General features: G+C 38.3%; 2 protein-coding genes across 2 annotated transcripts; both read right to left on the bottom strand.

Annotated features, from left to right (window-relative positions):
* Positions 1-2,655: 2,655 nt before the first annotated feature.
* Positions 2,656-4,329, bottom strand: LOC116920588 (acyl-coenzyme A diphosphatase FITM2). Its single transcript, XM_032926733.2, is given in 5 exon segments — positions 2,656-3,308; positions 3,378-3,738; positions 3,807-3,963; positions 4,039-4,140; positions 4,143-4,329. Coding segments are annotated over 5 exon segments (1,128 nt in total). The 3' UTR covers positions 2,656-2,987.
* A 67-nt stretch (positions 4,330-4,396) lies between these two features.
* On the bottom strand, positions 4,397-8,864 carry LOC116920570 (DNA polymerase subunit gamma-1). Its single transcript, XM_032926712.2, is given in 10 exon segments — positions 4,397-4,922; positions 4,998-5,598; positions 5,601-5,772; positions 5,860-6,068; positions 6,146-6,449; positions 6,505-6,871; positions 6,952-7,370; positions 7,454-7,962; positions 7,965-8,028; positions 8,100-8,864. Coding segments are annotated over 10 exon segments (3,642 nt in total). The 5' UTR covers positions 8,760-8,864; the 3' UTR covers positions 4,397-4,585.
* Positions 8,865-11,907: the final 3,043 nt, after the last annotated feature.

Genomic DNA, 11,907 nt, shown 5'->3' with positions numbered 1-11,907 from the left:
GAAAAATTTTTTACTAGCTAGGAGTAGAGCGGATTTTGCCATTTCGTAAGATCTTGATGGGTCAGTTATAAGATCAAAGTCCGAAGTGGTTAGTATATGATAAACTTCTTTGTTCCAGGCATCCCATTTAGATTTTCTGAGGCACCAGATTCGTGGCAAGATTGATTTGCCGTGTGATCCCATTAGGGTGACGAAGATGGGAATGTGGTCACTTCTCCAAAAGGGCCCGGTGAATATACTGTGTGGTAAGCCAAGGTCTGTCGTAAGGAAGATAAGATCAATGATAGTGCTGATACCAGACTGAGGGTACCTTCTCGTGACTAAATCTTTAGGGGTGGCTAGTATCCACTCTGGTGTATCGTTAAAAAAATCCGAGATCGCTTTGCCACCTTGATTCTCTTTGCGTGTAGATGACCATTGGCTATGATGTGCATTAAAATCTCCTGCGATAATGGTGGGACCGGTAGATTGGGAAAAAAGCCGTGTTATGAAATCACGGTCGTAAGCGTTGCCTTTCGGACAATAAACAGAAAACACGGTTAGTTCTTTTGCAAGGAGGTTTTAAATTTTAATGCCAATTGCTTGAATATTGTTTGTCAATTGTACAGTTGGAACAAGGCTGAAACTTGAATGCTTTTTTAAAAGGATAGCGACGCCTCCGAAACCGTCTGGGCGATTTTGATTCACAATGATATACGATCTCATCTTGCGGGTCATAAAATGACGTCAAGATTATTCCAGTGGGTCTCACTGAGGATGACTATTTGTGGGTTAATGGTTGCAAGCTGTTGAAGGAATACTTCTCTTTTGTGGCCTTTGAGTCCGTTTGCGTTCCACTGTATGATGTCAATGTTGGAGTTCATGGAAAGTACTTGGTTTTTTCGGAAGCGTAGTTACATGTTGGTTTGAGTCAGAGGCGTCGGTCGAGAGTAATGCAGGTGAGATGTCGTAGATTCCTGTTGTTGGCGAACGATTCTGCAGATTTCTTCAATGAAGGGGATATTTGGGGTCAGTCTTATCATTGCAGGGACAATCGAGTCCAAAGAAGTTTTCAGGTTCACGTACAGCTTCTTAGTCGAAGAAATATTTTCTAGCAACTTAGTAGTGTCGTCTAACGGTGTATATTTGACTAACTGATTTTTGAAGGAGTTGACTTTGCTCTGTAACTTGAACACTTCGAGCCGAAGGGCTTCAATCTGGGGGTCGGTGGGATCGGGCGGAGATGCGTTGATGGGAGAGGCGCATTGAGTGGAGAGGAGTGGTTGAGTGAACCATGATGTACTGGGCTCAGGATCTTGTAAGTGTTTTTTTTTTTTTAAAGAACGTCTTTAGCTTGATGGAAAGACAAGTTCTCTGCTTGAGCAAAGTTAAGAATTCGTTGTTTGTGGCGGTAGGCTGGACACGACCAGTCGTCCGATGTGTCCCTGTCGCTGTTGTAATTACGGTAGCACTTCGAGGCGAGGCATGTGTCGATGTCATTTTGTACGTGCGGTTTGGCACAGGTACGGCAGCGCTTTTGTTGGTGACATCTAGGGGCAGTGTGGCCTAAAAGCCAGCAATTTAATAAAAAAGGGGACGTTGACGAAGATCGTGAGTGCGAAAGAACTCATTTGCAATTTGGACTTAAGATGGCGGGGCACAGCTGAACCAGAGAATCACCGCGTCTGTTGCAACATGGGTGTCATCGATGCGCTTTCTTAGACGAAGGGCTTTAGTAACTCCAAGGTGATTGAGTTCAGATACAGAATTTTCCCTGGAGACTCCGAAGATAGTTTTTTTGAACTCGATTTCTCGGTTTGAACGAATGCACTTGATTTCTACATCGCCTAGTTGGGACTGCTGCAGCAACAAATCTCGGGAAGACAGATCTTGGGCATGGACTAGGAGATCCCCATTTGCACCCAAACGAGTGGTCGCAAGGGGAAGAATATTCATTATGGCGGACAAAATGGATTTTCGATCCTTGAGCGTTAGCTGTTTGAAACACTTATCCAGGGTCGGGAAAGTGATGATGACGGGTAGGAGGAGAGTTGAAATTGGGGCCTGACATAAATCTGAGCTGCTGGAGGAGGAAGTACTATGGCTTTTAAATCTTTTATACGGACCAGTGTGCTTTGCTGAGCTGTTTTTTGTGGTATCCATTGTGAAATACAAGTGATGGGGGCGTAGCACTTGACTGTGAGAAAAGAAACGAGGAGGGAGGGAGCGGAGAGAAAAGACAAAGGAATTTATTTTTTAATTATTTTTTTTTTTTAGACTTTGTATGGGAGCAGATTGAGTACGACTATACGCTAGCGAAATTCGAGGCGAACTGACGTGCGCTTGACCGTGGCTATACCAACACCAATCGGCTGATGGGCTCGAAGGTCTTACCAAACCGGCCAGGTACATAAGGTTTTTCGTGACGTTTCCACTCATCTGCATGCTCCTGTGCCGCCGATTGACTCAGTTTCCCAGGCTTTGTTTCCAAGGATTTCAGTTTACGCTGTACTCCCTCGCAATCTCGCATTGCACCTCTGAATTCAACGTCTCAATAAACAGGGAAATACTCAAATTGGGTGCACCCTTTTTACAAAAAAACATAACAAAAGAAAACGAAAATAAAACAAAAATCTAAATTGAATTTCGGAAGTTAAGATAACGAAGAGCCATAAATATTGACGAGCAATCTTACTCATTCATTTTTATTTCAATTTCATCTGCTACCTCACTCAGAGGGGAAAAGTTACGTCCGAAAATAAATTCTGAACGAATTTGCTATTTCTACGACACTAAAGCATGCAAATTATTTATTGTAAAGGAACACGAGGGCTTATCAATCTAAATCTCAACTGCTTCTTACTTATGACAGAAAATCAATTTCTTTTTTTTTCCATTTAGAAAACACAAAAATAACACTTTTGTTAATGCAAGAGAGTAATGGCCAGTACATGGCTAATAATACAGGCTTGAACCTTTTAAGATCTCGAGGTCGTTCTGAATATTGTTTAACGAGAAGCTGCTCGTGAGGTTTCAAGAAAAGAAGCAGATTTAACAGTACTGACATCTACTCCCACTTTTGGGGTGCTAAGTGGCATGCCCATGAAGCTTGAAGTTTTTTCAGATTTTGTAATCAATGACGTTCGCCGCGCGTACAACATCTGTAGAGGTTGAGTGGGATTCATGTAGCGAAATGTCCCTTCACCTGGGAGAGGTACTCCCAACAACCGACGATTGAAAAGAAAGCGATAGCTGAAGAACCATAATAGGACTGCAATTACACTCGCGACAAATTTTTCTGGAGTTGAATGGAAGTAGATGATCGTTGCCTGAATATTTGTAGAAAATAAAAATAATAGCTTTATCTCTTATATATTAAGTTTTAAAGCAATACGAACCATAAGCATGATGTCCCAAAGTAATGCCAACATGGCCATTGCGATAAACGACAATCTAATATACGGAGTAAACTTTTCATACTTGTCCCGAACAAATAGAAGTTGTTCGGCACTCAGACAATCCAATGGGGTTGCAGATCCGCTTTCCTCGCTACTTCTGTTGTGATCTTCATTTCGCAAATGATCTTTGATGGACTCCCAACTAACTAATGCCTTTGCTTCTTCCATAATAATCAGGGCACAGTAAATTAAAATGAATGTATGCCCTGATAGGGAAAAACTGTTCCATGAAAGACCCTTTGAAAGGCATTGTTTACGGCTATTAGACGACCGGACAATAGGTTTACTGCAATAACCATAGCTTGAAATTTAAAATACAATAAATTATTCAAACCACTCATATGAACACTTGTTAAAACTTTAAGTTACCTTTCTTCAAGTGTTACAAATAATTTGGTCCAAAAGAACCACATAAATGTTGCAAAAAGTAATCGTAGCATATGTTTTCGAATTTTAGTTTTATCACCACATGAGTACACAGAACTTGTCAGGTACACAAAGGAACCAACACATGCCATTGTCCAACCTAAAAAAAAACAAAAGAATGTCAAAAAAATTCAGCAGGGCTCCATATTTTAAACTTCTAATACTGTATACATACCCCAGCTTAACTTTACAAAATAAATATTGAAAATGTTATCTTTCCGGGAAAAATAAGAATTAGGAATAGGTAAGATATCACCCAATATACTTCCAAAAAAACAAGCATAATATATATTCCAACTTTGATATTGGGATCGATAAACAAAATCTTCCGACACAAGTGTACTACCATTAACAACAATACTTGTTGAATCGACGTCGGGTCAGGAAGAGGTTTTGTTCCCTTTTTTTCGCCTGTTTTGGATTCGACAGGAGGGCGGAAATTTAGGGCAGAACTACTTTTAACCATTTTTTGCGTTTATTTTGTTGCTCTACTTAGAAAGAAACGATTCCCTTACTGGGACAGAAGAGAATCCTTAAAAACCTAGCTCTAGTGAAATATTTATGTCAGGAATCAGTGACTCTGTTTAGGCTTAGCAGACGACAACAAATTTGTTTTTATACACATTTTGAGTGATACAATCAATTGGTTGCTAAAGTGGATTTATCGCAACCTTCTGGATCCTGAGAAGCCACACGCACCATTTAAATATTAAAATGAAATTTTAGCGATTCAAATCAAGAGAACCACCAGTCTTTTCCAAAATTTGGTAAATGTCATAGCTACAGCCGAAGTCTATTCGGTATCCTTGTTTGAGGCCGTAAGGATTTGAAGGTGTCTGGCAGTCCATATTTGTCTCTTTGCGCAACACTGTGTCTATATCCACAGACGAAAAGAATGCAACAGCCTGCGGCAGATCATATAGATTCATTTGGTATGAAAACATGCATCTAGTCCAAAGATTTGCAATTTGTAGCGCCAATGCTGCACGAAATTTATCATCTTCCTTTATGATGTATCGCACTTCATCATGAATGCTAATCGAAAAGCGACCCTCAATTCTAAAAAGAAAAATTGCAGCACAGAAAAAAAAAGTAAGAATCGGTTTAAGGAACACATGAAAGAACGGGACTCACTTGTACACGTCAAGAAGGTATCGCATTGCCACTATCATTAAATGAAGGTAGTCAACGGCGGAACTCTGGACGACCCAGTTGACGCGGCTCGTCATAAATTCATTGCCGACGTTGCAGGGTTCCAGGGCCCGACTAATGCGACAATGCAACACCGGTGTTTCTGGCGCCTGTGATTGAGCGATTTCTTCCAGTTTGTTGAACATGTGTGACTCGGTTCCGCCGGACCACATCCGACGATCAATTAAATCTTCGGTTGGCAATCTAGCCAAGTATGCAAATTTATTTTCTTTTTTCGCGTTTTTTCTTATGTTATTTAATTGCTCTAGCGTGACTGTTTCGTCTGATGCGTGTCCCAGAGCAGAAGCCAATTGCCGTCCGCGACTATTTAGTTTAAATACTGAATTTCCCTTTGTAATCGAGTACATTTTGCGGGCCTTTTCTGCAGCCTCTTTTTCTGTCAAGCGATGGTTAAACTGCATCAACAAGGTTTTCGCGAACCTTTCGCCAGCGCCATATATCCTGCCGTAATTTAATACTTTTGCTTGATCTCGTGTAATGTCGACGGCTAAAGCTGTTCGGCTATGCATATCTGTCCCGTCATTTTTTTCCCTTGTAGGGTCATCCAGCCGAAAGCCGTTGATCCGTGCTGACCAGCAAAATGCGAATCTCCAATGATTGAGGCTATCCAAAGCTCTTGAGAATCAACATCTGCACCAACAAAATTAAAACCGGGAGGACACTGTATCATAGCCTTTAACTCTGATCCTAACCGATCCTAAAAATAACGAAGTTCTTTAAGCAACTTAACATATTCGACCTATAGGTTGATAAATGAATTACCTCAGATCAATAACTGAGTTACCTTATACGCGTTCGAAGCAGTTAACCACGTGGATTCAACTGCCCTTCTCGTGAGTGTACCAGAGGTAATGACCTGCGGTAATATGGCTCCATACCTATTTGACGGATCAAAATTATCCGAATTCGTTACGCTCCGCGGAAGTTGAGACTGTCGAAGCCACACGACCATTTGAGAGATAATGCGATCACGAGCATTTCTCCAGTAGATGACTGTGGAAAAAATAGGTAAATGAAAATAACATATTATACTTACGAATCTCAACAAAATAGATCATTTAGTCAAGTACTATTGCGATTCAGTTTTAAAATATGTTCAGCGATGGAACTTGATGTAGCTTTAAGGGTTCCGTCTTCAATTTTATTCAAGTAGTCTTTCGCTAACGGATTTCCAACGTTGTTATCAACGCCAGATTTATGAGGAAGGCGAAAAAACCAACAGCCCGGGATACCAACGTCATATGGCCCTATTCCCAGGTGCCAAGCAGGCCGATCTGAAGTCAAATAATGACTGTGCTTCTTTTGAGATTGATCACCTACTGGGAATACATCTTTCTCATGTTCCATATTATTATTTAAACCACGTCGTATAGCCTGCAGATTGTAAACATAACAGGAGAGGATAGGCAGCTTTACAATTTAATCATACCTGCCAATGAACAGCCAATTCAAGAGGATCAGCTGACAGATCCGTCATTTGAGCGAGCTGCATAAGTGCTTCTTCAGCCGTGATAATTCCTTGAGTTGATAAATTTTGTTCTGCAATTCGGGGGGGGAAAAGAGAAAATGCCTCCTTCAAGGGAAAAGGTATTACATTTTCATCTTGGCGAGACAAATCGAGAGGCCTTCCCGGAACTAGATAGCCCCAGCCCAGTGCGCGGCTGTGAAACAGTGGGTATCCGTCCCATGTCAATTTGAGCAGCTTTGGTACTACTTGTGCTGATGTTGAAACTTCCGACGGACCAACCAAGCCATCCTGAACACGGTCGCATAATAAGCAATACCAATTTGGATAACTAATTTTAGGGCAAAATATATAACATGTATAGTTTTTTAGATACGACAAAAGCTTGATGTAAGACAAGATATGTCGTACCCGGGCAAGAAGGAATTACGTTTGAACAAATGGTTTTTAGTATCAAACAATTCTTGAAATTGCTGCTTTAGTCTCTTAATTTCATGTAGACCAGCTTCATCTTCATTTAATTGATCTTCTCCTTCTCCGTCAACGATTATGGAAGGAACAACATTCTCCGTTTTTTTTTTCTTTTTCACGAGAGTTGCGGCTTTTTTCACTTTCAGTGGTTTAGTCGACCAATCAAGATTCCAAAGCCAAGGGTCCCCTTTATACGCTTTATCTGTAATCATGTGGGCTGCTCGGTCAGCTTCTCTTTTTAAACTCTGGGTTAGTTCATTTTCTAGATCACGGTATGTATCTTCGGAATCTTGTAAATATCGTTGCCAGTTGCGATTTACCGGTAAATAGGCTGTACTCATTTCCAACATTCCAGCCAACTTAGAGAATGAAATTAAAATTTTGACTACAGATTTGAGGAATGCTAAAAAAAAAAATAAGTAGTATAAAAAGAAAAACTTACAGTGACTGGATGAGGAAAACGTTTTTGATACTCAGGAATGAGAACACACAATACTTCGTATGTGGCTTGGCAATCCCTTGCACAATACGTAGCTAACTGTTGAAAATCTTCTGTTATATCTGACAGCGTACCAGTCACGAAGACGTCCCGCTTCTCTTTATCTAAGCCCAATCCGCCGCAATAAAGTTTATGCACATCGCTTAAACCGTTAAATGAGCATATATTCTGCCATTCCAGAATATCTTCTGTCTTGCCCGACTTGCTACGATACTGCTGATTTTTCAGCGTCTTATCATTTGTGCCAGATTTTGCGGCGATAAGCATATTTCTTTGAAAACTAGTAATACCACTTATTGCTATGTGCAAAGACATAGTGTCAAGAAATCGAACCTTGGTTCCTTCAATGAAATACTGCTCTTTTAAGCGTGAACGGTCATAACTAACGTTATGTCCAACAATAATACGCTCTTTTTGATCCTTGAGAATCAAACGATCTTGTTCTCTTTTGACTCCAAATTGATTAAGTCTTTTAGTTCGTAAATGTTTCCCATAGTCTTCAGAATAGAATCTTTCACCTATAATAGTAGCAAAAGAAAAGAGCAAAAAATGTTGAACAGTAAAATGATTCATAAAACTAAAAAGTAACCTTTTTCTCCTCAAAGAGCTGATTGCTGCACCAAGAGTACCAAAAATTTTTAGAAACTGCTGTAGCTAATGTTGGTAAATGACCCTCTTTAACACAGACTTCCACATCAAAGACATATGCTTCTTCATCTGGGAAATCAACCTGATCTGTTTCACCACTAATGCTATATTTTGTCCAACCAGGAGAAAAGTTCCAAACTTTTGGAATGTCTGGAATTCCATGTGATGCCAAATCTAACAATTTCTTAATGTAATTTCCACACTGTTTCTCAGCAATTTTTTTGAAGTGTTCGGCAATATTTTGGCCTTGTAACACTGGAAGCTTCAAATCAATGTCAGGAAGACTACTCACTGATTTACCATATAGTTTATGATTGGACAAATGTTCTTGAATCTTCATGACCGATTCACGAGATATTGTACTAGTGCTGTCCTTTAAGAATATCTGGCGATGAATTGATCTAGGTAGCATCTGTATACCACATGGATTAATAATACTTTTGTTTGACAACGGCGATTCCAAAGAGGATTCATCAGTTACATAGTAATTTTTACTTGAGAAATCTTGTCCATTATTTTTTTGGATAACTAACCTTGATACCTTCCAACAGAGTTTACGAGAGTAGTTATGCTTAATTTGCCATGCTTGAAACGACAACATGTTGTGAAAAAGAATTTCTAAATCTCTATATATTTTTTCGTCTACTTTTCCTAATTTCCTTCAAGGCCTACTTAATGCTTAAGGCCTGTAAACTCGAATACCTCCTATGGCGGTGACTCGTTACCTGGCAACAACTAATCAGAGGAAAAACAAGGGTTACGACGACACCATCTGGCGCTTGTTACTGCTACTGCTTCGAAAACCTATATACAAGATAAAAAAAAAAACAAAAAAAAAACAGGGTTTCCTTGTATTTTTTTATTAGGAGTATCTTAGAATCCTTAACTTTTAGTTAAAGAATTCCAGTAAGTGTAAAAAATCACCTCTTTGAAAAAGATTTGTGTCCACTAAGTAATATTTTCATCATTACATTTCACCATTATAATCAAATTTGCATCGCTATTGAGATGGTGGATAAGGACCCCGTCAGGAGATTTATGGTTATGAGTATGACGGTTCATGTCTATTTTATGTCATGTTATCAATGTGAGTAAAATTTTTTATTTTACCTCTTAGTGAAAATGTTTAATCCGTTTAAAGATTTTTTGTCTAAATGATTAATTTTACAACTACAAGAACAAGAAGAAAATTTTTCAATAATATAATAATAAAACTTATATTTTTTAACATACTACTTTTTTCTTATTAACAACTTAATTGCTATATTGCTGTCAAACTAGCACACTTTTCATTTCAAAAACTTGGTTTCCTTTTGTTTTATCTTTATTTATGTATTTATGTAACTATAGAGCAGTAAAATATCCTCCGTTGCGCGTTTTCCACAAATGCGAAAATCTCATTTGTGTCCAAGTTGGTCTGCTGCGGCTGCAGCTCTTATGGAGAAACCATCTTCTTCACGTTAATAAGGCCACTGGGTGTCCGCCTTTGAGATTTAGTTGGGCATACATCAATGGCTGAACCGGGCTGAATGGTGAAGTGGCACGCTATTGCGCAATTATTCAATTAAAAAAACAGCAACGGGATAGCCTAGTTTGAAACCAAGTACCGGTTAGGTTGATCAATAATAAAATAATAATATAAAAATAAAAATAATAATATAAAAATAATAAAAGGCCCGCGATGGCTAAAATAAGTAAAATAGTTGTAGTGCCGAAACGCTACGGTGGGTTAGGTTAGGTTAGGATCGCACATTTCGTCGTTGCCTTTGCCACTAGATGGCACCACACGAATGACTGATTGTACAAGCAGTTTTCACGGCTGACTTCATTGTTCTTAAAATTCTAATAAAACAAATGACAAACGACAGCCGCGTACGATATTTGTAAACAAACAGTCAAACACAAAATACAAGTTATAAAATGAACGCAAACACCAACAGATTTGAAATTCTGCTCAGACACGTAGTTTAATACGGCGAATCGAATAAGAAATAAATGAAAACGAAAAGTTCCCCAGTTTACACGCGATAATTCCCCCCCAATTTTGCAGCCAATCACAAACCGGCTGGAACCTCAAAAATTTGAATTTCGACCGAATAAATAAATATATAAAATGAACACAAACAACAACAGATTTGAAATTCTGCTCAGACACGTAGTTTAATACGGCGAACCGAATAAGAAATAAATGAAAACGAAAAGTTCCCCTGTTTACACGCGATAATTCCCCCCAATTTTGCAGCCAATCACAAACCGGCGGGAACCTCAAAAATTTGAATTTCGACCGAATAAATAAATATATAAAATGAAGAAAAACACCAACAGACTTGAAAATTTACCCAGACACGTAGTTTAATACGGCGAATCGAATAAAAATAAATAAAAACGAAAAGTTTCCCATTTTACACGCGATAATTCCCTCCAATTGGCAACCAATCAAAACCCGGCTGGAACCCCTGGGGAAACAATAATTATTTTGGGGCCCATAACCACGGGATAGCCTTCAATCTTTCCCAAGGAAAATCTCTCAGGGAAAATTAAGTTTTCATAACTATAATTTAGATTTCCCCCTTTTCTTCCTAGCAGTGGGTACCCTATTCATCTTTTCATTTCCCAATTTTTTTTTCTAGCCCCAGTTCTATCTACTTTATTTTTATTTTATTTTTGTTTGTAAGTTGCTCGTCTCTTTTAGCCGAAGAATTTCGTTTGCTGCCAGAAATTCGTCTGCTACAAGGGGATGAACAACAAACCATTCACAAACAATAGCTAAATAAAAATAAACCAGATAGAACTAGGGCTAGAAAAAAAATCACATAAATAATAACAATTCATTTATTGTTAGGTCTCAACTTCCCAAGCCTTTAGTGAGAGCCCACACAAACCAATGGATTATTATTATTACTTAAAAGAAAAAATATAGATGGCGTTTTACCGTATCAAGTAGCCATCAGCAGATAATCTTGAATGTAAATATCATCCTATAATCATTATTTAAGAAAAATTTGATAGAGATGGTTGTTTAAATTTCTTTTATAAAATCGTAATAAATTCGAACTAAATATTAAAATTACACTTCAGCAAAAATTTCGCTAATAATAATGCTAAGATTTAAAAACCATTTTTCTCAAGAGGTCCTTATGGGACTAAAACACCAGATGGGATTAGGCTGAATTGCGAGATGGTGCAACTCAGCATCCGCTGAAGGTCTTCTTGATTTTATAGTTAATAAATACTTTTTTAAATATTTTTATTCTTGTTTCCTTTCTCTTTAGCATTATTTAGTATCTCAGACGGGTTGACATTATTAATCGATGCCATTTTTCATAATAGACCAAGATCGGATGCTGAGTTGCCAAGGCTGAATTCCGACCTGGGGTATTTTTCCTCTCGGGCCCTATAGGAGGGAAATGAAAAATAATATATTTAATTAAGTTGTAGTTAGTTTTATTACAAAATCTTTTTTGTAATAAAACAAATGTAAATAAACAGAGCGCTGTGGCGTTCTGTTTTGTTTTTTCTTTTTCTTTTTTCTTCACTAATTTTCACACTAATTTTCACAATTTTCTTCACCATCACTCGAATTGCATATCACACATTTAAAGATATCTGGTGCCATTTTTGAATTTCAAAAAATGTAAACAAAACAGAACGTCACAGCGCCTACTGCGGGTGTGACGGAAACTAGAACGTGGAGTAAGAAAATTTGGGGAAAATTGGGTTTATATTTCATGAAATAACTTGAAAAGTAA

The sequence above is a fragment of the Daphnia magna genome, linkage group LG4 (assembly GCF_020631705.1).
Source record: "Daphnia magna isolate NIES linkage group LG4, ASM2063170v1.1, whole genome shotgun sequence".
Lineage (NCBI taxonomy): Eukaryota > Metazoa > Arthropoda > Branchiopoda > Diplostraca > Daphniidae > Daphnia > Daphnia magna.
Note: the sequence above shows the minus strand (reverse complement) of the source record. Positions and strands in the feature narration are given on the sequence as shown.